This window comes from Stylophora pistillata, chromosome 1 (assembly GCF_964205215.1).
Source record: "Stylophora pistillata chromosome 1, jaStyPist1.2, whole genome shotgun sequence".
In the NCBI taxonomy this organism is placed as follows: Eukaryota; Metazoa; Cnidaria; class Anthozoa; order Scleractinia; family Pocilloporidae; genus Stylophora; species Stylophora pistillata.
The window spans coordinates 6,692,501-6,715,000 of record NC_142519.1 but is presented as its reverse complement, the minus strand read 5'-3'; the positions used below and the strand labels follow the sequence as shown (position 1 = coordinate 6,715,000).

Here is a 22,500-nt window from a genome sequence, read left to right as displayed (position 1 = left end):
AATTGTCGAAGGTTCAAACGTGTACGACTTCTCTTGCTTTCTATTCGCTAACATAGTGACACTTCTGACAGTTGGCTTGAAATGGCTTTCTAGAGCGCGCGCTCGGGTTAAAAACAAACAATACTATTGCCGATTTAATTTCTTGTTTTCTTATTTTCATTCGATCAGTTATGCGATTCAAAGAAAATTCATTACCTGACGCGTGAATTCCGCGTTAAATTGCACTCGATAACTGATATCGCACGAAGCGATTCGTGCGATATCGGTTTTCAAGTGCAATTTAACGCGGAATTCACGAGGCAGGTAATTAATTTTCCTATAGAATATGATTTCTTTTATTAACTGAATTAAGTCGAATTTTCCAACCTAATCATGTTGGGAGCTCTAAGAAAATATGTGTCGGTTAACTTCTGGTCCGCTTGCAAGGGATTCGCCCACATACTCAACGGGCCTTTCCACACTAGTGGAGAAAACTAAAACTGTCTCGACAAAAGGAAAGGACAAATTATGTCATAACAATTTTTTCGCATGCCTCAATTCGGATTGAGGCGTCACAAAAGGAGAATTAGCGTTTTCATTCAAACTGAGATAACGTGAAAATTATGCGCGCCATCCCTGTAAACGTGTACTGTTTCTTAAAGCTTAATTAACACTGATTTCGGGTTTTCTACTTAATGTTATGATTTTTTCCATTAAACACAATGGGAGCTTATTCTTTCACACTGAGACGTTTGACAAGATAAGTTTATTTGACGATGCATTTTAATTAACACGTTTCTTTTTATCGGAACCTAACCAGCACTTATTGAACTAAAAAAGCGTGTCTGGGATTTGTATTTTAATCAATGGGATTTCGTTGTTTTTTAATCATTCAACTTCAAAGTAGCCCCTTTGAGCAAAATTTCCAATGTATAGGCTTTATCTCAAGAAATAAGGAAAAAATCGAAAATCCGGGACAGCCTTTTGGGGTTTATTATATTTTCCAACATAACCTCCAAATTTCACGAGCATTGACCGAATATCAGCCGAGAATAAACTATTCAACGATCAGAACTCAAGCCAACTGACACTTTACCAGAAGAAGTGACTTGAAAGTTTTTCGGGGCGTTGGTGTTTGTCTGCAGAAACGCGCTTCTACTTCACGCTCCTGAAGGCTATTATCCAATCACATTGGAGCAAGCCATTTGACACTGTTGCCTTTTGGCAAGAAAGCGAGGAGTGGGCACGGTTTAAAGGAGTTGGGTCGAGCAGGTTAAGTATAACAAACTTGAATGTGAAGCTATTTGTGTCGATATGGAAGGTGCTTTAACCAGCAAAAAGGGAAGGAAAAAATCTAGCAGAGGAAGGAGAGATACCCTCGAAACGCCACACAGTTTTCAACGATTGATGCTCGAAGTGCAGTGCCACGTGAGTGATGATGGACTGTCGTCAATAGTGTTCCGCGCGAACTAGCGCCCACGGAAACTTCAGTAGAAAAAGCCTTTGGCCACTGAATCTAGCTGAGTCTGGTAGGTACCCCTATCACTATCGGTGAACAATATTTCCGCTCCGATGCAAACTGCGAAGAAATTTTCAAAAAGGCACTTCCCGCTTTTGAACATAATAACCGCTTGAAAACAACACTTGAAATACAAAAACAGTCTCTTTATATATCTAATAATTTGCATATATCAGCAAAGTTGAAATGGTAAATTGGCCACCGTTATGATTAGAAAAGCTGACGTTTCGAGCGTTAGCCCTTCGTCGGAGCGAAAGTTTAATTCACCATTTCAACTTTGTTGTTATATTCAAATTATTTCGTTACCCCCCACCTACGCAGCCCCAAACAGTTTCTTTAGAAACTATCAGCCTTTATTCTTTATATATCTAGTTTTCGGAAAAGAAAGCAATGTGAGTAGACTTACATATGATGCACGATCCTTCGCAGTAGATAGCGCTATTTAAGCAATAGCGAAAATCAGACCTGAAAAAAATCAGGCCTGTACGGGATTCGAACCGCTGACCTCTGCGATACTAGTGTAGTGCTCTACCAATTGAGCCAACAAGCCATCTGGGAGCAGGCCGTTAAGTTGATTCGTAATAAACCCGTGAAAGTGATAAATGAGATACAATGAAATATATTAAGTTCATATATTTTGTACCGCGGTATTAGATACATATGATGCACGATCTTCGCAGTAGATAGCGCTATTCAAGCAATAGCGAAAATCAGACCTGAAAAAAAATCAGGCCTGTACGGGATTCGAACCACTGACCTCTGCGATACTAGTGCAGTACTCTACCAATTGAGCTAACAAGCCACCTGGGAGCAGGCCGTTAAGTTGATTCTTAATAAACCCGTGAAAGTGATAAATGAGATACAATGACATATATGAAGTTCATAAATTTTGTATTTTTTTTTTTTCCAGGTCTGATTTTCGCTATTGCTTAAATAGCGCTATCTACTGCGAGGATCGTGCATCATATGTATCTAATACCGCAGTTCAAAATATATTCTAAAGATTCTACGGAAAACGTTTGAAATTCATGTCAGAATGTTTTTTCTTCCTCGTACGCTTCGTGTTTTCAAACTCTTATTCTGATGCTGTTTCCTCAGTTTTCATAGCAACAAAAACATGATCAGCCAAGCTTACGACTAAATTTCATTCTTTCCGACTAAATGTTGTGTTACAACAGGGAAGGTTTCGTGGCCAACAGATAAGTGCCGACTGCAGTGTTTTACCCTAGACTTGGCCGGTTTTTGGGTCCTCAACGAAGAGAAACACACACTCTCGTCCTGATTACATCTACCTTTATTTGCTAAATCAAAGTGCTTATATACATATTGGTGGCTAGTTTTTACGTGATTCGAAATGCGAGGAAAGGCATGTAGTTTCCTCTCTAGTAAATACCTTAATTCGAACGTGAGCATAATGCTTTGTTCTACCTTATTTACCTATTAAGTAAATCCTGCTTTCGTAAGATTACACTTTGCACATTTTTGCACGTTAGAAGGATCATATTTCTGCTTTACAATAACCCAATAGTTGATCTCTTTTTAAACTTGGAATGACAGTTGAAACATTCCGGCCATGTTGCCCTTGGTAACTAAATATTTTGTGAGCCCACTCACAGGTCCCTCTTCTAGAGACAGCAGCGGAAATCATGCCCAACTCTAGAATGACGTGAAACGCACGAATCACCGAACCGAGCAACATAAATGTTTTTTTTTTCAAGAAAATAAAAGTGAGATGTTTAGTATCCAGCTTCTTGTGAGGTTGTTTTGACCTCTCCCTTTAGATTCATAAATAGTTCCCAACCATTATAAGTTATTTTAAAGATATAAAGTGATTTAATTCCGAGCACCTTTGGGGTTTTAAATCACTTCCGCTCTGCAGTCGGGTCAAATTCATTTGGTCCAGCATGGCAGTATAACGTTTTAGTAACGTAACTGTCCAAACCTGATATCTGAAATTGTATCGATAAATCACACAGTTTTGTTTGAAGTCTCTGTTCGAGTCTGCACGACTTTCCTTTTGATCAAAAGATGGCTACAAAAGCCAACAAGTAGAAGCTTCAACCAAAAATACCTTTAATTAAATTCTTTATGAAAAACATAACCTTGCGTGGACAGCACTTCAATGAACTTCATAGCACACTTAAGAAGATATGTTTAATATCTGTAATATGTTTATGAATTGCATGTTTAGCTTTAGGTGAAAAGAAACTACGGCAGGGAAAAAATCCCAAGTTGTCGGGAGTTGTTATCATGGAACGAAATATGGAGCAATTCACCACTGGATTTGAACAACGATATTGATGATTTTCTTAAGTTGAATCATTATTTTGCTTGGGCGGTCAAGTGAGACGTCAAGGGGGTAATATTAGAGAGCTTAAGCACCAGACGTTCTTGACAACACGAACGGCAGAGAAGCCGCGTAAGACTGGATCGAGGCCTTCGTTCTTGGCGCGAAATAGGAAGGTTAAGCAGTCAACGTTTTTCAGACACGGACTTCTACCCGTGTTCACATGTCTTTGTTAAAAGATGCTAGAGATATGACCTTAATGAGCAAGGGAATAAGTTTCTTTACCCCACTCTCTTGACAGAATGAATAATTCGTCAATTTATTAGGCGACTTGAAATTTACCACTTCATAGTTGTGTAAACAATGCGAACAAACGAGCGAGCATGAAGTTTTCAGTGCATGATCTGGATACCTAGAGGACCATTTCTCTTTTTCTAAATTCGTTAACCACAGCGAGATTTGTTATTCTTATGTTTGTAGTCGGTTGCTCAAAACCTAGCATAGATGCATACGATATACAATGTGCAGTTACAAAATACAACCGATGCAGAAAGACAATCATCTATCTCATTTTGCACTTTGTTATTGTATCTAAATGTCGCTTAAGTGTCTTAATTCTAAATTATCGCTCAAAGTAATTTGTGCTAAGCTTAAAACCGGTTTAACAAAATCTTAGTTCTGCATTTGATGATTGAAATGGTCATGAAATCAAATGACTTAACTCACCCAGACTTGACGAGAAAATTGTCTGCCATTGTCGAATCCCGTTTAATCTATCGATTAAGCAAAAACCACTTTACGCGCTACGAAAACGTTTTTTAATCACTTAATGAAAAGCAGAAGAGCTTTTCATGGTTTTGAGTCGATAATTTACCTCCTATAAACAAAATAACAGCACACTTTTGTGGCGTCCTACCTTCAACCTGAAAAGTGACGTTCTGGCGTCTGCGACGTGACCACGCGAACGTCATGACATGCGCAGTATGTACATAGTTCCTCTAATGACTTCCGGTAGGCGTTCGTGACGTCAAGAACGTCTAGACGTTCTATTATCTTCGTGCGAGTGTTATTTTTTTTTTTTTTTAGGAAGAAATAACATTTTTCGGCTAGTGTTATTCAAACTTCCGGAGGAGAGGTCTCAACTCTTCAAAAGTGGTAACAAAATAACTATATAGATGGTAAGGTATCTTTCTAGCAATTAGGTAAGTATCTAGCTACTAAAAAGATTTAACACCCACGTTTAGCATAACTCTGGAAAGACCAGCGTTGCAAAACTCGTGGCGGCAGCTTCATCATCTTAATCATCATAACGACAAGAGATTATAAACTGAGAGAACTTCGATCCCCATGACGCAGATTATAATTGGTGATGATCTATTTCAAATTATCTAGCAGGTAAAGTAATAATCGAAAACTCAATTATAACAAATTAAATAATGTCCATAATGTCGACAAAAAAAACACTATTGAGCAGCAACACTGGTAAATTTGTCAACTCTCTTGTGCACGCCCTTATTAATTACGAAATATTCTTCTGACAATGGCCGACAATGCATAATTTCTTGGTTATGATCAGGGTTTCAAACGCTAAGAACAGATTGTTATAGGATCAAATTGAGATCAATTTTGCCCGTAAGATGTTTCATTCTTCCTATCGGTGAAGCCCCTGATTTTGAATGACAAATTCTACTCCACCAGAGGAACTCCGGCTTTAACACATCGCCCACGGTAAGGTGTGGTGTCGATCCCGATACTTCCCAACAATCTTTCATTATTAAGTTTTGATGATTATGTTTCAAGTACCAAGCCTTTGTACACAAAAATAGCTTTTGCAACAATGGCCCAAATGTCTAATCAATCCTAAAGCAAATGGGGAATCTCTTGACTATAAATACGGTTGTTTCTTCAGTCACAACCTTTAGTAGCTTAAAGGAAGAGAGGGCTTCACATTATCTAAGATGAACTCCATTTTCAGAGTTTCTACATTGTTGTTTGGGACACTACTGTTGCTGATTCCAATCTTATCTTCAGCGCGTAGTTGTAAGTAAGATTACCTTCCCAAACCATTTCGATAAAGAGTTTAATTAACACTCGTGTCACTTTATTTGTATCTGTTTTACTAAGCACAGGCTGTGTAGGCAAATTAATCATCCGTGTGGGAGCCGTTTCGCACTAAAACCAATTTTAAAGTTAATTTAGTCAAAGACGATGGTCATGCCGAGGATGTGGTTGATGGAAGGAACACCTTTCTCATCTATGATCCTTGTTTTGTTTTTTTTCCCTCCAATTTAAGCTCTCAACTCTTCTCTTTTTTCCTTTCTTAATTTCTTTTTATTCAAGTTCTGTATTTTTCCTTATAGTCCTTTATCATTCTTTTATCTTTCTTCTTTCTCTCATATGTTTCGTTTGACCAATACTGTTCTAGCATTAAAGATTAAGACATCTCATTCTGCTCACTTACGAGCAACTTAGTTGACAAAGGGGAGTTTCGCATTTTTCTTCAACAGTTAAGAATTGTGCTGATCTGCACAAATCTGGCCAGACAATCAGTGGTGTTTATACAATCAAACCTGATCACTTAGACGCCTTTGATGTGTATTGTGACCAGACAACAGACGGTGGGGCCTGGACAGTGTTCCAGAGAAGAGTAGGTGGTTCAGTTGACTTCAACCGCACTTGGGCTGACTACAAACATGGTTTTGGAAGTTTCCTGGCTGGTGAATTTTGGCTCGGACTGGATAAGATCCATCGGCTGACCCGAAAGAAGAAAAACAGCAAGCTTCGAGTAGAACTTGGGGTAGATCCTATAAAAAATGTTTACGCAGATTCTGAAAAAACTGTTTACGCGGAATATGGGTGGTTTGGAATTGCAAATGTAAGCGAAGAGTACCGGCTGAACATTGGCCACTTATCAAGTAAGTCAACAAAACAATAATGACAAGTAGATTCGTTGCATGACCATAAGTGAAGTAGTGTAACGAAACCAAACAAATATCTCAGTGGAGAAAGGAAAAAGAAAATGATTGTAATGCATTTCAGTCGACAGACAAAAAGATTAAGATTCATTATTCTCAGGACTTTACTAGCTTTGACTGGTTTGCTCCGTTTTGAAATCAAAGCTTGAGGATAGAGAAGTGCTAATAATGTAACTAAGAGAGCTCATTACAGTTATCCGAAACTTAACATCATCTGGCCTGTTTATCAATACATCACCTCGATTATTTTCGTTGGATATCTTTCACTCTAGAATAAGCACTTTGTGAGTACAGTACAGCACACATACAGGTGCATGTTATACTAATAAAAATATTTTTCGTATTGAATTTCCTTTAACGAGTTCCCGAACCTCAGCAAAGGTTCTGAAAATCTGACCTGCAGTGCGAGGGCTGAGCCACATATCACAATACAATTAACGGTTGTTTGCTTTTTTCTTTTGCTTTTTATTTTTCCCACTCATTTTTCGAAAATTAGCGAATATCTTGTTTCCATTTTGTTTTTTGCATCGTGACAAAAATTGAGCTGAAGTTTCAAAGCATTTATGAGTGGATTTTACTTCTTCAACAGATGCGACTATTGAGGATTCTCTCAGTGTTCATAATGGCTCTAAGTTTAGCACCTGGGGTCAAAATCATAACTGTCAAGAAATGGAAAAAGGCTGGTGGTCAGTCAACGGCCATGTGAAGTCCAATCTAAACAGAGTGACAGGGATTTACTGGGGAAAATCTAATCAAAGTGATCCTGGCCACGTTCCCGAAACATCAGAAATGAAAATCAGACCGGTGGCATTTTCGCTTTCAAAATGAACATTCCGGCTCAGACTTGGCTTAGACACCTGATCGACCAGAAAGGCAAACGGCATCGGTGAAGAAAGAGGCGGTCTATGTGAGGACCAAAGATGGGAACTTCATAAAAGAGTCGCCTTAAACACTCGATTGTGGCGTAAATGAATGGCACGCCATTTATACGAGGGAATAAAAAGGTGATTCGGAGCAAGGGTGGGGTGGGGGAGGCACTGTAAACAAGAGCAATGAGTGTCATCTGGTAGGTTTAACTACTACACCTTAGAATGCGTAGTTTTAGATAACGCACACTAACGCATGACCAATGTTTAGTTTCTTTCTCGAATTTTGTCACTGTTTTGATTAAATGGTAATAAGGCCTTGTGTCGTCCAATTCTCTCTATAATCTATAAATTAGATGAATTTATAGATGAATTGTAATAAAAAGCATGTCATATTTCAGGCTGTTTTCTTTGTGTGTTGAATGGGATGAACAAACCAGGTCCATCACTGAAGTAGTTTCATGTCACATTCCTGATTGGAAAATAATTGTTTCACGGACAAATTTACGTGGTTTTCTGATTAATATTGAGCAAGGAGGATACTTAAAAAAAAAAACACGGCCAACTTGTTTTCTTCTTGGGTTACAGCTCATCCCTCTTGTTTCTTAAGGAGGCTGGATATAGTTATTCACTTTTCTGATGCAAGATATTTAAACTAAAATTACGAAGCTTAGCTTTAACGAATCGCGATCACATTTTCCCCTGAAAAAAAGATATTATTGAAGAATCAGTTTGTTATAAATATATTGAAAAATTCGTTGCCATGGCAACGTTGCTGGGTCGCAATGCTGGGTCCAAAATAAGACTTGACTTGAATTTTCTTAAAAACTGGACGGTGAATTTATTTTAGATTTTGCATGCGTCCTTTGACTGTCGTGGTCTACTTGACTGTTAAGTTTAAAAAAATTCTGTCAGAAAATTTAAGGAAAAGAGGCCTTTTTTAGAATTCATCTTTAACTTTTTTTCCCTCGGAAAGAATTTTTTTGAATTTTTGTAAAACACGCACAGAGCCGTTTAAAATTAACGTGCAAATATGAAAAAAATTCACCAAGCGGAAACGGAAATACGTCAGTCTAAAGTTTCAAAGTTCCGAAAATTTCGACTCGAGAAGATGGGCAATTGCGCATGCGCAACATTTGTGTCACGCCACGACACTTGCCACGGACGCCACGAGGTTTTGGACGTTTTATTTCGCCGAACGTCGTTTCCGCTCTTCTAAAGAGCTTTATTTTGCCAAGAGAGGTTTACCTTCTGGGTGGATTGCGCCTGGAAATGGCTGCTGCTCTATTTGCCTTCAAAGTGCTGGATTATTTTGTGCAAAGTGTCAGGATGTTTTGTTCCTCGTGGAGCTGATCGACGCGATTGGCGATTTGCTAGGAATAGCGACAAGTGCTTCCTTCCCACCGTTGTTGTAAAGATCTTTTAAAGTGTATATGACACGAAATTTTTTTTTTCGTTGATAGCTAGTTCCATGTGTATAATAAACGGTTTGAGAGTTTAAAATGAATGAAACAATTTTTTTGGTCGATTTTTAGCGCCCGAAACACGCTAAATTTATGTGTAAAATTGTTCCCGGAGACTGGGCCGAGAATTGGGACTCGTGACGTCAGGTTGTTTGATCCTATGATTGGCAAGGTCAACAACTTTCAGTGTTTTCCTTGTAACACGCTGTGATTACTCGCTCAATTCTATCGTTTCACGCTTCGAAATGTCCAGCGATTCCGAGAGTATTGAGACGTCTGACTCTATAGAAAGTATGGATTGTGGAATAAGCGACAGTTCTGAAGAGGAATGGGGAGTTATCACTGGTGTGATAGCTCCATATCAAGATGAGCCGCTCGCGGACGAGAACGACGAAGAAACTGGCGTTTCGAGCGAACAAACCGATGTTGATGGACTTACCCCGTCAACTCTGGAGGCTAGATACGAGAGAACTGTAGACGTAGACTCCTGGTTAGTAAAACTGGTCCTTTAAATTCCTTGTATATATACTTATAGCAAATCTTTGTTAGACAACAATTCATTTTTGCTGTCTTCTTCAGGTGTCGCTGCAAGCAATGTAATACCGGGACGTTAGTTGGTTCCCTGGAGTTTCGATGTTGCAGAGAGGTAACAAATTCATCTGCAAAGATGGTTTTTGATGGTTCCATTGAACGGATAAAATGCATCACACAACACGAGGACTACGATGCGATTAGGAACCGCGCAGTTCTTCTCCAAGTGGCTCCCTTGTTGAGAAACCAGGATGGTGGGACTTACCGTCGCCGAGGTGGAGTCAGAAAACGAGTCAGTACATTTTTAGTAAAAACATAAATAAAAACATACAATGTGTAAACTAGCATAATCACTTTGCTGGGCATAAAACATTAAGCTTCAGATAAATCAGGGTAAATTAAGGCACCTCAAGCTATAAAAGTTGACCAAGTTAAGTTAGATTTTGCATTTACTTGGACTTTTATGTGATGCACTGACCTAAGATAAAACAGGAACTAATAAGATTGCTTGCAAAGTAGCTTGTAGGAAAATGTAAGCTTGAGAAATGCCCTGCAGTTCATTATCAATTCCTAAACATAAATATTTTTTTTTTGAATGTGTGTGTCATGGGGAGGTGAAAGGCAGGGTCCTGTAGTAATGTAGAGCATTCTTACACACCTTCCTATATAATTTTCATTGTGCTTTTACTCTAGGTTCATTAGAGCTGTTGCATACCGATGGACCACAAGGTGGCTTTGTGGCTACATGGGCTGGGATAACAGAAGACCACTACCAGCCTGTGTTTACCATAATATCAGAACTAAATACCAGTCACAAAAATTAATACCAGAGGTTTTGCTGCTGCTCATGACAGAGACTAGCATAGTACACGTAATCAAACCTATGACATGATTGTTCTACACTGATTGTCTCGGTAAACAACAATTTTCAAATTGATTTTCATGGGTGGTTGTTTCTTGTTCTATTGTTTGGTAATGTATGGACTGTGAACCAGAAACAGCTTAGGTTCTACATGCACACTAGTTTGACTAAATTTAAAATTTCAACTTGTTGTAGGTACAGTGCAAATAATGTAAGTCGATGAGTACAGTGCAATGCAGGCATGGAAAATTTGAAGTAAGAAGGAAAATTGTACCACGCAGAAAACCTTCCTGTGACAAAAGTTTGGTCACTTTATTTTTTGCAACGGCTTTTGTGACTTCGCAATGGTTTTTGTCATATTGAGCAATTGTAAGGTCGTCTTGAAGTGGGTTGACTGCTGCTTGAGGCATTGTCACTGATAGACATCTGTAGTTTCGCCTGCTCTGCTTCTGTAAAATAAATAAATTTATTTAATTATGTTAGTGCATTTTTAGTTTGTTTGTTTAGCATCCTTTTACTATGGAAAAAACATGTAGAAGATATCCTCCGTGGAGACAATCACATTGTGCATTACCATGATGGCAAACTTGTTCCCAAGGTCTATCTTTTCCCCAGTTCTAGTGGGTGAGAAGAAGATAGACCCTGAGGACAAGGTTGCATGACAGTTGGTACGTAGAACATTATGTCATATTTGAACATTGCGCTTCATGAGCTTTGAAGAGTCAAAGCAAACTAACCTGGTGGAAATAGTGACGTTTTCTTCGTTGCCTTTCTTGCCTGGTAAAACTTTACAGCATCCTCTTTATTTACTCTGTCTGGGAACTGCTGGTTGAGGGGTTCTGGTACCCTTGCTGCATACTTCTCATCTACTTTCTTCATTTCTGCCTTTGGCAAGGTGAAGAGAAGATTCTTCAGTGTGTCAACATACCCTGAAAAGATCACAGCCCAATTCATATAAAATGTCGACGTCATTTGAAAAACGTGCAACAGTGTTTTATCAGATATAAGGAAACAAGGTGAAGCAGAGTCCTTTACACAAGATGCTGGTCAATAGTACTTATCATGGTAAAAAGAGTGATCTGACTCTTAACAAAAGAGCATAACATTTTCTACACTTAGTTCAGTGTAGCCACTGTACTTTTAAAATCATAATGGTCAATAATTACCATAGCTAGGTGGAGATGCCACCTCTCTAACAACCTCTTCTCCCAGTTTAAATTTTGGATAAGTCACCCGAATGTATTCTTTTCCATCGCTTGATGTTTGGGTTTCTCTTCTGAGGTTTTCATTAAAATGCAAGCTTGCCAGTATGTGCCTAGAAAATTTTACTTTAGATGAGCGAACACATGAAAATCTGAAAATGAGATTGTGTATGATAATGGTTGGAACACAAGGGAAAGAACCAAGGAAAGGAATTAAGGGGATGGGAATGTGATAAATGATAACAAATACTGTTTTGTGTAGTTGCATACATTGTAGACATGTTGCATGATGTCTGGTCAATAGATCATGTGTAACATTTAGCAGTCACATACCCATTCATTTTCAAAAATGACAGTTTTGAGCTAAAAGTGCAATACAAAACACTACTTTGGCCATAAAACTTCCAGGAATACTACATCTGCAGAGTGTAAAAGGAAAAGGATAAAATATTGTTTGCAACATATTTAGGTGGGAGTCACTGTAATACAACATATACATAGCTACAAAAAGAACCTAACCAATTACTTTCTATAATAACAAACAAACAAGATGGAATAAATTATCCAGTACTAGTGAGAGTGAGTAGCACTAGGAACACTTGAATCAAGTTCAATATGGATACTATTCTTTCGCCATTATACAAAGCTACAAGAAAGCATAAATAGGTTTTGTTTAGCACTCACACTTTTGAGCTCTCTTATCTCCTTTTTCTGTTCCTTTACTATTGTCCTTAGACGTATAGTTTGCTTCTTCTGACTTTTTAATTTGGATTTATATACACAATCTACACAAGAGCTGCCTTGCAATGGTGTTACGTTGGGGGATGGTGTTGTATTGACTGGCGTAGCACAGGTATTGTTGGTGGAGGTCAAGGCAACTGGAGAAGTGAAAGGAGTGATAACAGAAACAGTAGCAGTTGAGGTATTGGTGCTGCCAGAACTTTCATCAGTTGGGCTCATGCACACATCTGTTGCGATGTTGAACGGATTCTCTTCATTTGTATTATCATCATGATCATCTACAAGGTTACTCATTGATTCTTCCCTGGCCTCATCAACCTTCTTTTTCTTCGCCTCTGACTCATGAAAGTCTGCAAAGGCATCACGCCTTAGCTGCAGCAAAAACATAAAATATCCTGGTTGATAAAATATATCGAGCTCAAGACACCCTTGCTTTTGCTAAGATTATGTGTAGGATTCGAAACGATCACAAAGCTTGTATAAATCAATACTCAAAACTCCAGTGAACATGTTGATGATTCACTAAGGTATAGGTTTTAGCAGTTCAGTTTGCTTTCAGCACGGCAAAACCGCAATTAGACACGGACATTTTACACATAAATGCTTCCAAAAGAATAGGTTATTTACATCAGAAAAACTTACACATGTTAATGTTTATGATCGGAGATCACGAGAAAACGCTTACCTGTCGCCTTTTGCGATCTGTCAGAACTTCAGGACCTTCTGGTAGAACTGCATGTCTTGTTGGAACAGAGCCCTTGATAAGAACTTTGTTCCGTTTTATCTGCGTCATACCGTCCAGCGAAAATGCCAAGCTGCCCTCGTAACAACTTTGCTCAAAGTGAGCCGAACACAACGAGGCATGTTTGGCAACAGGTTCGCCGAAATCAACTCGGTGCCGCTGCACGAATTTCACCCATTGGGCTCTCACTGTTGGATTTACAGGAAACTGGTGCATCGAAATACCTGGTGTGTAGCTGGTATTCGTACAGCTTCTATTGTTGGGCGCCCCAGCCACACAATAACGTCCACCTTTCCGTACTGGCCCATTCTTTTCCGCCATAGACCACTTTCATAAATGGCTGCCGGATTAATATTCTTTTGTTTAAACTTAAATTTTCCCGAGTGGCCTCGCTTGAGATAATGTATTCTTGTGAATTTTGTACTGGAGAACGAGGCCACCCTGTCAAATTTATATGTAAACAAACGAATTGTAATGCGGCAGCCATTTATGAAAGTGGTCTACTGAGTCAAACAACCTGACGTCACAGGTAAAGTTCACGTGACCTTTTGGCCGCGCGTTCGAGGGGACAAATTTCAAGCCAACTTAGCGCGTAGTTTAAACGAAAACTATGTATTTATAATTATTTTCAACGATTTTTAACTCTCGAACCGTTTGTTATATATATCGAACTAGCAGAAAACAAAAAAAAAAATTTCATGTCATATACACTTTAAATACATCATCGTAACACATGCCACTTTCTGCAATTTTCTGAATGATGTTTTCTTTGACGAGGAGCCCGTTGTAATTTTTGTAGGCGGATGGCCCTTATGAGCCACCGCATAATTCCTATAAACTTCACAAAGGTCTTCAAAGGACTGGTAACAGGTTTAAAAGGCAACCTAGCCCTACTCCCCTCGGTCCTTCGCCTTCTCTCCGCGAGAAAGTTTCAGCTCATGTTGCACAAACTAGAATAAGAATTTTTTTGGCGCAGTTAAAACGACAAAAAAGCCAAAAATAGTCATTTGTCATCTGGTTCTGCCTTAGCACCCTCCCAGACAAAGGTACAGTTCGTACGTGGTCCCCAAATAAACAACAAACACTCATGTACCACTACTCGTACCAACCCACATTTCTTTTGCACCATGAAAGTGAGGTTGTTTCTAATATGGCTGCCTGGACGTAACCGGTTCGTTCTGTCATTTTCGAACAACTGTTAAGATGGAGACTTCAGCTCATTTTATCAACGCATTGCAGCAAATAAAGCTTGGAAAGAAACTGATATGAGTACTCTCCAGTCAGATGAAGGTGATGAAAGTGAAAGAGAGCTTCTTGTGGATGACATACAGCGCATTCGCGAGGCCCTCCGAGTTACAGCTAATGTAGTCAACAAGTTGTCTTCTGAAGATGAAGAAGACGATGAAGAGTACGAAGAGGAGGAAGAGGAAGAAAATGAGCGACCTTGCACTGACAAGGCAAGCCTGAAAAGTAGGTTTTCCCTTCCAGTTTTGGTAAAATTTTCAAGGCACGGCCGAATATTTGCCACGCACAATAGATGAATAATTTTAGTAAACATTCTAGAACTCCTCATTCCGATCCCAACTGAATCTCGAGTAATCCGTAAGTGTATCATGGCTATCTTTCTTGCGTGGAGCACATTTTTGCAAGTGTTACGGTGGCTTGCACTGAGTCAGAGAGAGAGTACTGGTGCCTTTTTAAACCAAAGGCCCCTGTGGGGCGACTCATGGATGATTTGGATAAGCGTGTAGTGTAGCAGAGGAGATTGGAGTTCAATGCTTAATCCAATTTTAATTAATGAATATATTTATCAGAATCGAGTGAGTGAGTGATAAAAGGCCATGCAATTGCCTCGCACACCTCATGGAATGACTACATGAGCCAAAAATGGTGGTCTTCCTGAATGCCCTTACGAAAACAAACCTATTTAATTTCTATTTAATGTCTATTTTAATGCTACCACCTCTATTTTTGTACTATTTTATTTTCTCAGACTTATATTTTATTCCTATTTTACCTGAAAGGGAAAATAGAGCCACTATTTTAACCATATTTTAAGGCAAGGTTGAACAAGATGGTGTATTTTATTTCTATTTTCTTAAAATGAGCGGAAAAATAACCAGCTAAACGGACCATTTTAATCATATTTTATTTTCTACATCAGTAAAATAGTGATTAAATAGTCTGTTTTATTTCTGTTTTCTGCTGATAGGACATGCTAACGCCATTTCCTTTGAAAAATATGAAAAAAATAGGCTATCACAACCCTATTTTATCAAAGTAAATGTTGACTTATTGCAAAATAGATATAGAATAGACTGTTTTATTAATATTTTTTGAGGTGGATTCTAATCCATTGCAAAATAGGTATTAAAAGTCTATTTTAATTCTATTCTCTTCAAAGTATCCCAAACCCACAATATTTGAAACAGCAACTAGGTGTGAAGTGTCACAACCTGTCCTATTTTATACCTATTTTATTCATGAATTCAAGCTTGACTAACATACAGTACTCTAAAGTCACAGTTTCTGTGTTGACAAGGTAAAGATGGGTTCAAATTTGAAAACATTGGGTGGAAGTTTTCAAGTTTCGCGGTCATAAAAGTCTCTACACAGATTCTTCAAAACTGAAACCACTAAATTAAAATATGTTCTGAAGGCTTAAGAGGTCTCGACTCCTCCAGAAAATCAAAGCAGAGATGTTGCAGTTTCATTTCCATTCACTCGATTCCCAATTCCTCCCACAGATCTTTCACCAGCGATGCTTTTATCTCAGGATCGATCTGCTTTCCAATTTCGAATTTGGCTGCTTGAAACATTTGCGGGCCCATTGGCCGATCGCACAGTATGTTGGGTAACAAAAATAAGCCCGGCGAGGGTAGCCAGCGACCTGCAGTCGACAAACAAACCAGTTAGCTCCCCTGGTCCTCTCGAGAGGTTTTGTCAAGACCGCATTGTTTTGATCACACATTTCCATTCGATGTTGATTACTCCCACAAAAGATCTGTGGGAGGAATTGGGAATCGAGTGAATGGAAATGAAACTGCAACATCTCTGCTTTGATTTTCTGGAGGAATGGAGACTGGTGGTAATTTTTTGGCGGAATTATTCGCTTCGGGCGACGGACACTTCTAAAATAGGTTTCCGGCCTTGTCTTTCTTTTAGCAGTTGAACACCAACATAGCGCTAACTCGCCGAAAACGCTTCAAAATGGCCTGAGACGCTCGGAATCAACAAAGAAAACAACAAAGCAATAAGGTAAGCCCATTTTATATCAAAACAAGACATTTTTTCTCTCTTTTAAGGCAAACCGATAACATCCCATACAAACCTTTATAAATATAAAACGTTGCGCAACACGGTAAGAGTCACGTCCGCTTTTCTAGTAGTGAGCTTGGGCTGCCTGTGGCTCGAGACGTAGCATCTTTCCGTAAATAAACAAAGGAGCCCTTTGACCAACAGTACTGGTAATAATGCTGTTCTTTAAACTTCTTCGCCTCGAACAGGAGTGTTTGCATTCGAGGTGACAAATGATCAAAAATTCTAACCGCGCTTAACGAGGCATCCTCAAGGAGTCCAACGGAAGCCGGGTCCAATTTGCATGCATCTTTACGACGATTCATGACGCTTTCTTTGGCTAAACGCCTGACAAATCTACAAACTATCGGCTTTGGCTTGCCATTATTATTCCTGCTGGGAACACGATGGGCGGTGTCAATGTCATACATCGATACATCAGCTCCCATTTCTTTAAAAATGTTTAGACCGGTTCGCTTCATTTCCGCTTTTCTCACTTCATTCGGGAGGAGAGTTTCGTTTAGCATTTGCCAAGTTACATCTTTTCACTCATACTTCTTGGCACTTTGTGCGTTATCCACAGAGTCTTTTTTTACTGTAAAGGGGTATTTGCGCCATTGATTGACGCGTGAGCTTGTAGATGTCAACAAATAATGATTTTATCACGTGAGGTCGAAAATTACCCTTTACAAAAAAGATTGTTTGGAGAAAGATGTTTGTCATCTTATCACGAGCGTAGGGCAAGTGGGAATCATTGGACCTCGTGATGGCTTTGCTCACCGTTGAGTCTATGCGGCTCACTGGTAGAGTGTTAGAGCGCGGAGTTCCTATTCCTAGCAAATCAAAAAAAAAAAAAATAGGCGAAAACTTTACGGTGTTATCCCATTTCGGATGGTTAGTCATAGAGAGAAAAGATCTTACAAATAGTTTGGTGTTTAATTTACAATTTCTTTTTCGTATTTCGTATTGTATACATCTTCGCATTTTATTGTAAATTCAAAATTGTAAATAGCTAACAGCAATTCCGTATTCAATTTTATCCTGTGAAGCGCATTTGATCATATCCTCCTGTATGCTAATTAGCGTTATGTAAATATTAAATCTTATTATTATTATTATTATTATTGTTGATTATCATAATTAGAACTTAAGTATCAGAAGTCTTATGAAACTTCCTCTGACAATGACAACTTCCTCTCACTTCGGAAGTGTCCCGGTAAAAGAACATTAGGTTAGCTGTTTAAACAGGAAGAATTAGCTCTGCAAGGCACTTCAGTGTTACCCCTCTTGTACCCGGCTAAGAGTTATGCCGCTAAGGTGTTTTCTCCAATAGTATATTAAAGAACAGACTTATGTGAGTCCACCCCATCTTCCGCTGACGATCGTCTTTCGAGTAAACTTTACTTTAGCCGTATTCAGCTACAAGAATGATACGCGCTTTGCGTATTTTTCACACACTACACAGCCTGCAGTTAACTAAAATGATACAAAGAGAATGAAACGAATGATAATTTAGCTCTTTATCATAATGGTGTGGGAAGGTAATCTTACTTACATCTAATCGAGACTCCATGCGCTGAAGATAAGATTGGAATCGCAAACAGTATTGCCCCAAACAGCAAAGTAGAATGTCTGGAAACAGAAGTCATCTTATAAGAAGAAGCTCTCTCTCGCTTTAACGGTTGTAATATGTAACAGTGACAGGCTGAAGAAACACCGGTATTTATATTTAAGGGATCACCCTTACCCTTTCTGCTATTTCTTTGAAAGCTATTTTTTTTTTTTTTGTTATCAAGGCTCGGAACAGAAACACATTAGGAAGTTTTCAGTACCACACACCTACTCGCGTGGGTGATGTGCTGAAGCATATTTTTTCATTGAAAATTCTTAAGCAGGATAAAACCTCAATTCCGAGAAAAAGTTATCGCAACCTCATCCCGCACACAGCACTTGGCGTTTGAAACCTAGACCATAATCGAGAAATAGAGCATTGTCGGTCATTTAGAAGATCCTCTAGCGTGAAAAGTCAAGCACACAGGGCTTTAAAAAAAACAACAAACAAAAAGACAAACTAGCCGTCGTAACGAGTTTTGCAACGCACGAGCGTCATTACCGAGGTGAATAGTATCTAATTTTAGTTGCTAAATATTTACCCAATGGCTACAAAGACCGTAGTGACGTCACAACTGAAGGGTTAAGTCTCTAACTATAAATTGATTTGATTGCTTAGCGGCAATTTACAGCCAAAAAATATTATTTCTTCCTAAAAAATACACAAACAAATTAAAATACAAAACGTCCACGTCTCACTTGCCCACCGAAGCAAAATGATCATTTGCACTAAGATAATCGCCCAGATCATCGCTCCTTTCTTTGTGAACCTTCGGATCTTTTTCACCATAGTTAGTAGAGGGGACTATGTTTTCACGTATCAACGAACGCTTTTCATTCTACTAATTTATTGAATTAATTTATTTATGTAGTTGGCCTTTATTTTCGCCGCTGCCTCGAGAAGAGAGAGCGGAGCGTGGGTTCATTTTCCGAACAATATGTAAGTTATGGCTCTTGACATAATTTCATTATTCAGTTAACAAGAATGTGTATGTAGTATAATTTCCGCGGAGGGTCGGTTAGCGTCGAGGTGTTTCGATGCTTAGGCAAGCGTTGGGTTTAACGCGAGCTCGCACACGGGGTGCAGGACACTCAACTGTTTTACAATCTACTTTATTGCTTGAATCAAGGTTCTTATATACATAATGGTAGCTAAATCATACGTGATTCAAAATACAGAAGATAATACGAGTTTCCCTTGGAAGATACAACATAATTACCACGTATCCGCAATTTCACAGATATGGGAGGACACTTTCGTAGATCCTGTGGAACTAGTGTTCCTACGTGTTTTTAGACGGAAAACACGTACAAGTTTCCATATTCTCTGCGACACTTAGTAGGAATATTTTCACGAATACTCTAACAAAGGGTTACACATAAATCATATTTCCGGTTGTAATTATGTAATCAAAGCTTACTTTAGAATCGTTTGTCACGCTTTGTCACGCTATGCATAACTTTACAACATGCACATTATAAGCTCTGCCGATCTTTCGTTCATGTGAGATGGAAACAGCATCAAAATAAATTATTGCCAACACTGAGAGGCGTAGAGGGAAAGAAAGAACATTCAAGAATTTATGCAAGATCTTTGAACTCCGAATATGAGGCTTGGAAATTTCAGACAATAAGAAACAATTAAAGAAGTGGGACATGCAGGTTCAATACCACAGCGCTAGCTTGTAAAGGATCGTCTAATGTATTCACGAGTCGCACGACTCGTACGGTCGTCCAATGTATTCACGAGTCATAAAGTTTTCCAGCCTATCCATGAATCTGACTTGTCTCTTTTGCCATGCTTTAGTGAGTCGACTCTTCGATTTGAGTGGGTCCTGCAAAAACTGCATTAATAACAAGAGTATTCCTCGCGGTTAAAGTACCTCGAAGAATACTCAAACAATAAGGGTATTCTTCTTTCCTAAAGCACCGCAATAAGAGTACAAACAAGGAGATCCTCGTACTACTATTCCTAGTTCGAAAAGCACCGCTTGAAGTGTACAAATAAATGGGGTAATCTCTGCTGTAATGAAGAGCACCGCCCAAAGTGCATAAACGACAAAAGTATTCCTTGTTCCAAAAGCACCGCTTGCAGTGCACAAATATAAAGAGTAATCCTTTTCTTTGACCGTAGTTTGCTTATATGATTTTTATATATTCACAAAGGTTGACTTATCACCTCATGGGTTTATTCCTAAGCAACGTAATTACCAGCTCCTAGTTGGCTTGTTTGCTAAGTTGGTAGAGCACGTGCGCTGCACCGATGTCGCAGTGGTCAGGGGTTCGAATCCCCTCAAGGCCTGAATTTTTTTTCAGGCCTTATTTTTACTACTGCTTAAGTAATGTTCATTTCTGCGACGATTGCTCTCAATTCACACACGTGAGTTGCATGCATTCACAGACGTTGACTCATTACCTCACGGGTGTATTACGAACCAACATAATGACCAGGGGTCGTTTCTCGAAGGCTCTGGCAACTTAAGGGGCCCGTAAAGTTGTTCTGTTTTCCTTCAAGATGGAAGTTTCGAAAGTTTTGATTATCCTGCAGTAAAACTATCAGTAAAATAATAAAATGGACTTGTTAGAGTGCCAGAACCTACTTCTCTAATCTCAAAATTTTGGTTTTAAAACTTGCTTCGAGCTCGTTAAGTTACCGGGACTTTCGAGAAACGGATCCCCGCTCCCACTTGGCTTGTTAACTCAGTTGCAGAGCACTGCACCGGTATCGCAAAGGTCATGAGTTCGAATCCCTAACAGGCCTGAATTTTTTTCAGGCCTTGTTTTCACTACTGCTTGAGTAATGTTCACTAATGCAAACATAGCTCTCATAATCAAAAAGAGTAATATTTGTTGTACTGAAGAGCACCGTACGAAGAGAACCGCGTAAAACGCACAAACAACAAAAGCAATCTTCGTTCTAGCAAAAAGCACTGCGCGAGTTGGACCAAAACATTTATACTAACAATTGTGTTTTCGAAGCCCGTTGGGCTGGAGGGTCGGCGAGGAATGAAGTAATCTTCTTTCCCGCCTTCATTGGCTGTATTAATGAAAAATTTTATTGTGAAAGAAAATTTTTCACCTTTAATTTGTTCAGGGGGAATTGCAACTTCTAGCATATTCAAAGAGTAGTGATGGATGAAATGTAATGTAATGTAATTTTTATTTAAACATGATCAATAGACCACTTTCATAAATGGCTGCCGGATTAATATTCTTTTGTTTAAATTTAAATTAGCCCTACTGGCCTCGTTCTCCAGTACAAAATTCAAAACAATACATTATCTCAAGCGAGGCCAGTAGGCTAACTTGAATTTAAACAAAAAAATATTTAAACGGCAGCAATTTATGAAAGTGGTCTATTCATCAGCCCATAAAAATAAATATATCACAGACGCTACGATATTTAAAATTCAAACTACATACTATAACACTAAAGCTGCTTTCCGTGAATGCCGTGCGTTAGACTTAAAGAATGTAATTGATCTTACGTTTAAATAACCCCAGAGACTCTGTGTTCCGTATATCGCGTGGTAGACTGTTCCATAATGTGGCGCCATTGTAGCTAAAGCTTTTTCTGTAATAATTAGCGCGCGGTAGTGAAACATTGAGCTTATTTTCAGATTCTCTGAAGTCACAAGCAGAGTCACGCCACGTAAACTTTGAATACAGATACCCTGGAGCTAGCCCGTGCAGACATCTAAGCATCGTTGTGGCTTTGTGGATTTCCTGCTGGCGTGCAAGATTTTTCCACCCTAAAAACTCGAGTAGCTCAGTTGCATCAGCATCATAGTTAGAGAAGGTCAACACAAGGGCTGCTCTATTCTGCAATCTCTGCAGTTTGTCTCGTAGCGTTTCCCACAGCTACCCCAAACAATGTCACAGTAATCAAAGTGAGGTTTTACTAAAGCTTGGTAGATGAGATGTAAGGTTGATGCTGAGATCAGGTGCCTAATTCGCTTCAGGGCCCCGATACCGGAGGCAGTCTTTTTCGTTAGTTTTTCGATGTGACTATACCAATCGAGTTTATCGTTTATTATTACACCAAGCGATTTTGTAGCTGTAACCTGACTCACTTGAGTATTGTTCATTCTAAGTTTTGCTGAAGCTGTGAGAGTATTCAGACTCTGCCTTGACCCTATTAGCATGAATTCCGTTTTGGGGTTCTGTCCTCATGTACCGGTTCACAAGAGCCAATACAAAAGACCAAACAATACACAATAGTTAACCGAGAACTCCTAAACAAAGAAAGAACAATGGTAATTCCCTTGTGAACCGGTACACCAGGACAGAACCCGTTTTGGTCATGTTCAATGTGAGTTTGTTCGCTTGTAGCCAGTTGAAGACGTTTTCTAGGTCTTCATTTAGACAAAACTAAACGTTCTCAAGATTGCTTCCCGCATATGTGAGGTGCATGTCATCGGCAGA

General features: G+C 39.0%; 3 protein-coding genes, 3 long non-coding RNA genes and 1 pseudogene across 16 annotated transcripts in view; 5 read left to right on the top strand and 2 right to left on the bottom strand.

Moving 5' to 3' along the window:
* The window catches only part of LOC111335932 (uncharacterized), a 103,971-nt gene that overhangs the window by 36,500 nt on the left and 44,971 nt on the right, over nt 1–22,500 (top strand). The window lies entirely within an intron of this gene.
* On the top strand, nt 5,297–8,026 carry LOC148741027 (ficolin-2-like). Its single transcript, XM_088733024.1, has 3 exons — nt 5,297–5,825; nt 6,293–6,700; nt 7,350–8,026. The coding sequence occupies exons 1-3, from the start codon at nt 5,744–5,746 to the stop codon at nt 7,586–7,588; spliced, it is 729 nt and encodes a 242-aa protein (XP_088589150.1). The 5' UTR covers nt 5,297–5,743; the 3' UTR covers nt 7,589–8,026.
* LOC148741026 (uncharacterized) lies at nt 7,877–9,047 on the bottom strand. The gene is made up of 2 exons (XR_015991660.1): nt 8,875–9,047; nt 7,877–8,328 (listed from the first exon to the last, which is right to left on the bottom strand). It is a non-coding gene; the product is annotated as an uncharacterized LOC148741026 (long non-coding RNA).
* Nucleotides 9,041–11,792, top strand: LOC148741025 (uncharacterized; annotated as a pseudogene). Its single transcript, XR_015991627.1, has 3 exons — nt 9,041–9,579; nt 9,669–9,912; nt 10,314–11,792. The product of XR_015991627.1 is annotated as an uncharacterized LOC148741025 (transcript).
* On the bottom strand, nt 10,770–13,882 carry LOC148741024 (THAP domain-containing protein 2-like). 9 transcript variants are annotated; one of them, XM_088732903.1, is made up of 5 exons: nt 12,369–12,398; nt 12,018–12,103; nt 11,649–11,797; nt 11,220–11,411; nt 10,770–10,931 (listed from the first exon to the last, which is right to left on the bottom strand). In XM_088732903.1, the coding sequence occupies exons 2-5, from the start codon at nt 12,023–12,025 to the stop codon at nt 10,837–10,839; spliced, it is 444 nt and encodes a 147-aa protein (XP_088589029.1). In that variant the 5' UTR covers nt 12,026–12,103; nt 12,369–12,398; the 3' UTR covers nt 10,770–10,836. The 9 variants fall into 9 exon arrangements, 6 of the variants coding, with proteins under 6 accessions (XP_088589029.1, XP_088589023.1, XP_088589033.1 ...); XR_015991599.1 differs by lacking the exons at nt 10,770–10,931; nt 11,649–11,797 and adding an exon at nt 13,111–13,882 and having other exon boundaries at nt 11,273–11,411; nt 12,369–12,797; XR_015991602.1 differs by lacking the exons at nt 10,770–10,931; nt 11,220–11,411 and adding an exon at nt 13,111–13,882 and having other exon boundaries at nt 11,743–11,797; nt 12,369–12,797.
* On the top strand, nt 14,084–15,633 carry LOC148741023 (uncharacterized). The gene is made up of 2 exons (XR_015991635.1): nt 14,084–14,637; nt 15,161–15,633. It is a non-coding gene; the product is annotated as an uncharacterized LOC148741023 (long non-coding RNA).
* The window catches only part of LOC148741022 (uncharacterized), a 9,236-nt gene continuing 2,397 nt past the window's right edge, over nt 15,662–22,500 (top strand). The window contains exons 1-3 of one of the 2 annotated variants that reach the window (XR_015991658.1): nt 15,680–16,425; nt 18,948–19,015; nt 21,696–22,500. The exon at nt 21,696–22,500 is cut by the window's right edge and continues 2,397 nt beyond it. This is a non-coding gene — a long non-coding RNA (uncharacterized LOC148741022). Of the gene's footprint in view, nt 16,426–18,947; nt 19,016–21,695 lie in introns of both variants that reach the window. The other variant, XR_015991659.1, reaches the window with a different exon arrangement.